Source organism: Ichthyophthirius multifiliis, assembly GCF_000220395.1.
Source record: "Ichthyophthirius multifiliis unplaced genomic scaffold scaff_1120509250169, whole genome shotgun sequence".
Classification (NCBI taxonomy): Eukaryota; Ciliophora; class Oligohymenophorea; order Hymenostomatida; genus Ichthyophthirius; species Ichthyophthirius multifiliis.
The window spans coordinates 1-3,556 of record NW_004087021.1 but is presented as its reverse complement, the minus strand read 5'-3'; the positions used below and the strand labels follow the sequence as shown (position 1 = coordinate 3,556).

Sequence of the window (3,556 nt, the reverse complement as noted above, 5' to 3'; positions counted from 1 at the left end):
ATATAAATAAAAGTATATATATATATATATTTATATATATATATATATATATATATATATATATAAATTATGTAAGGTTTTCAAATTAATTTTAAAATATTTTTAATAAATTAAAAGAATATAAAGTATTACAAATAAAAAAATTTATTTATATATTTATAAAATTAAAATAAACAAGAATATAATATTTTTTAAAATTATGATTTAAGATTTATTTTAAATGTAAAAATATTTTATTTAAAATAAAAAAATATTAAATTAATATAGAAGATTAAAATTAATTGTAAATTTTTTTAATTTGTTGTTAAATTTTAAAAAAATTAAATTAAAATTATATTTTATCTAAGTTTTTTAATAAATAGGATCTTAAAGAAAATTAAACTTTAAATGTAAATATTTAAAACAAATATAATAATAATTTATATATTAAAATATTAAAATATTATTATATAGGATTTAAAAATTAAAAAATTTATATAAATAAAATATATACATCTATTGTTTGAAGTGAAGAGATTATTCTAATAAAAAAATAAAAACACAAAAAATATTGATAATAAATTAATTAACTTTTTTTAAAAAAATATTTTATTTATTATAATTTCAATTAAAAAAAAAGTTATTAAAAATCGTAAATTCTATATGTTTCTATATATTATTTAAAAGATAGCTTTTCAATTTTATTTTTTAAAAAATAAAATAATTTATATAAAGATTATTTCTTTTTTTAAAAAAAAAATTAAAAAAGTAACATAAGTAAGAATTAATAAATAAAAAAATTGTAAAATATTAAATATTAAATCATTTTTTTTAAATAAATAGTTTATAAAAAATATAAAAATTAATATTCTAAAAATAACAATTAATATAATTAATCTATAAAATAATCAAGAAATACAAAAATCATATTTATTTATTAAAGAAAAAGGGTAAAACAATTAAATTTTATAAATAAAACATGTAAAGTTTAATAAAATTATTTTTTTTAAATAAAAAAAAATTATTGAAAAATATATATAGATATATATATATATATATATATTTATATATATTTATGTATTATATGTTTAAATATTATATTTATTATTTTATTATATATTAAATATTACTATTTAATTAATTTTAAACAAAATATAATTACTATTTTAAAATAAAATAAAATAATAATTAAAGTTTAATAAATTTATTAAATTTTATAAATATAATTTTTATATTCATTTAAAAAAAAAAAATATATATAAATAAAAATATTTATTATTTATAATAAAAAAGAAGAAAAAAATTAATAATATAAAATTAGTATTTATAAAAAAATAAAATTAAAAATGCTTAAATAATTCGCATTCTTTAAAAAAAACATAAGAAATATAATCCCAAGAATAAATTACATTCCAAAAAAATTTAAAATGTAAAATAAAACAATCAGAAATATAAATTAAAAATAATTAAATAAAAAAGAGACTTATTAAACGAAAAAGATCGTATTAGAGAGCCCGTAAATTCTTAATCGTTTTAAAACATGCCTTAACAACATGACAATTATGTTTATATAGAAAAACAAGAAGTAAATATTTCTATATAAATAAATAGATATTTATATAAAAATAATAACAATGTTTTTTATATTTAGATAGAAAGCAGAATATTAAAAGTATTAACTAATTTCGAATAAGTGAATTTAAAGACATTTTAATGGAATTAAGATTTTAAATAATTATAATTAGATAGTTTAGATTAAATTTCTTTAATAGTTCTTATAGAACATGAATTTAAAATAGTTTTTCCAGACGGACTTTTTGAAGGCTTTACTAATATTGAATAAATAGTTAAACATATAGAAAAAAATTCAAATGCAATTTGATAAGAAAGAAAGAAAGGAAAAAAAAAAAAAAGAATTATATATATTTATATATATATATATAAATAAAAGAAAATATTTATAAATATATATATAAATATTTCTTTTAATATTTTTTATAGAAATTATATTTCATATTTATTTTTAAATTTCCTATAATTCATTTTATAATTTAATATCTATATTTCTTAGTTTTTCTAATCTAATATCTAATAAATAAGTTTATTTAAAAAAATAAAAATAAAAATAAAAAAACTTTTATATTCCCTTAAATTCTATAAATATTAAATTGTATTTTCCATATTTCCTAAATCTTAATTTAATTATTAACTTTTAGTTTTAGATTCTTAATATTAATATATAATCTCCTATATAGGCAATCCTAAAAGTAAAGAATAAAGAATTATAGTATAAAAAACACTCACTCCATTAACAATAGCTTCTTCTTATTTTAATTGAGGAATTCTTTTAAATAAATAATATATAGAAAAAAAAAACATTAGAATCATCAAAAAACATATATAAACAAAAAGCAATATATATTATATAAAAATAAATAAAAAAAAAACCTAAAATTAACAGTACTAAGTTTCATCATTTTTCTATTTAATAAAATTTTATATTTATGTTGGGTATTTCCTAAATATTTAAATATATCTAAAATATAGGGATTTAATTTTCCTTCTTTATATTTTTTTTTAGTGTATTCTTTTTGATAATTTATTAATGGTTTAGCAATATTTCTTGAAATTAAAGAAAATATTTTAAAAAAAGGCAAAATCATTGTTTTTTTTTTATTTTTAGTTATTTTTTAAATATAAATATATTATTTTTATAAAATTTATTTTTTTATTTTTTCATTTTAATTTCGTTAAAATTCTGAAACAAGAAATACTTCCTAAAATAGAAAAACCGCCCAAAAAATATTTCTCTTTTATATATTTACTTCCTAATACCATCCCAACAGCCCAAATAAAGCTTAATCCAGGAAAACAAATAGCACTAGTGAAAAAAAGAGGCATTATATTATTAAAAGTAGCCTATTTATCTTAAAAATCTCTTTAATTTTCTAATGTTTTCGCCTAATCATCATCTGATAGGCATTCGAAAAAAAGCCAATCGCCCATATCAGGTAATCCTTCTTCATTTATACCGAATCTAACATTAAACTTTCCGTATTATTAACTAATATTGATAATATTTTTAGAATAAATCTCTTTTTTTTACTATTAAAAATATTAATAATTATAAAATCTTTTCCAACACAAATAATTTATCATTCCAAAACATAAAAAATGTTAAAAATTTATTTAAAACTAAAAACTAAAAATTTCAAAACCTTTAAAAAACATAAAAAAATAATAATATAATTATATAAAAAAAAAAAAAATTAAAAATAAATTTATAAAAAATAGTATATTTTACATTATATAATAAAAAATAAAGATTTAAAGAAATAAATATATGAATAAATATTATATATATATATATATATAAATATATATACATAAATATATATATATCTATATTTATATATTTTTAAATTTATATTTTTAATTATATATTTATAAATATATATATTTTTTTTATAATAAATATAAAAATTAGTAATATGTTTTTGATGAAGTTATTACATATAATAATTTCGTTTTTATTTCCTATATTCTTATTATTTTCTAAGAACAATTAAAAGAATTA

The 3,556-nt window shown here is 12.3% G+C and overlaps 1 protein-coding gene across 1 annotated transcript, besides 13 other annotated features; it reads left to right on the top strand. All coding sequences in view use genetic code 6, as the record gives it.

The window, feature by feature from the left end:
* Window positions 1-13: 13 nt before the first annotated feature.
* Window positions 14-65: a microsatellite.
* A 145-nt stretch (window positions 66-210) lies between these two features.
* Window positions 211-255: a microsatellite.
* A 675-nt stretch (window positions 256-930) lies between these two features.
* Window positions 931-975: a microsatellite.
* Window positions 976-1,010: 35 nt separating this feature from the next.
* Window positions 1,011-1,065: a microsatellite.
* Window positions 1,022-1,108: a microsatellite.
* Window positions 1,058-1,125: a microsatellite.
* A 328-nt stretch (window positions 1,126-1,453) lies between these two features.
* IMG5_052880 (hypothetical protein) lies at window positions 1,454-1,861 on the top strand (the record flags this gene model as incomplete). Its single annotated transcript, XM_004037379.1, has 2 exons — window positions 1,454-1,564; window positions 1,631-1,861. Exons 1-2 carry the CDS (start codon window positions 1,520-1,522, stop codon window positions 1,859-1,861), a joined length of 276 nt encoding a protein of 91 aa, XP_004037427.1. The 5' UTR covers window positions 1,454-1,519.
* Window positions 1,862-2,662: 801 nt separating this feature from the next.
* Window positions 2,663-2,711: a microsatellite.
* Window positions 2,675-2,707: a microsatellite.
* A 489-nt stretch (window positions 2,712-3,200) lies between the features above and the next one.
* Window positions 3,201-3,270: a microsatellite.
* A 44-nt stretch (window positions 3,271-3,314) lies between these two features.
* Window positions 3,315-3,380: a microsatellite.
* Window positions 3,315-3,435: a microsatellite.
* Window positions 3,331-3,439: a microsatellite.
* Window positions 3,340-3,443: a microsatellite.
* Between the last annotated feature and the right edge of the window lie 113 nt (window positions 3,444-3,556).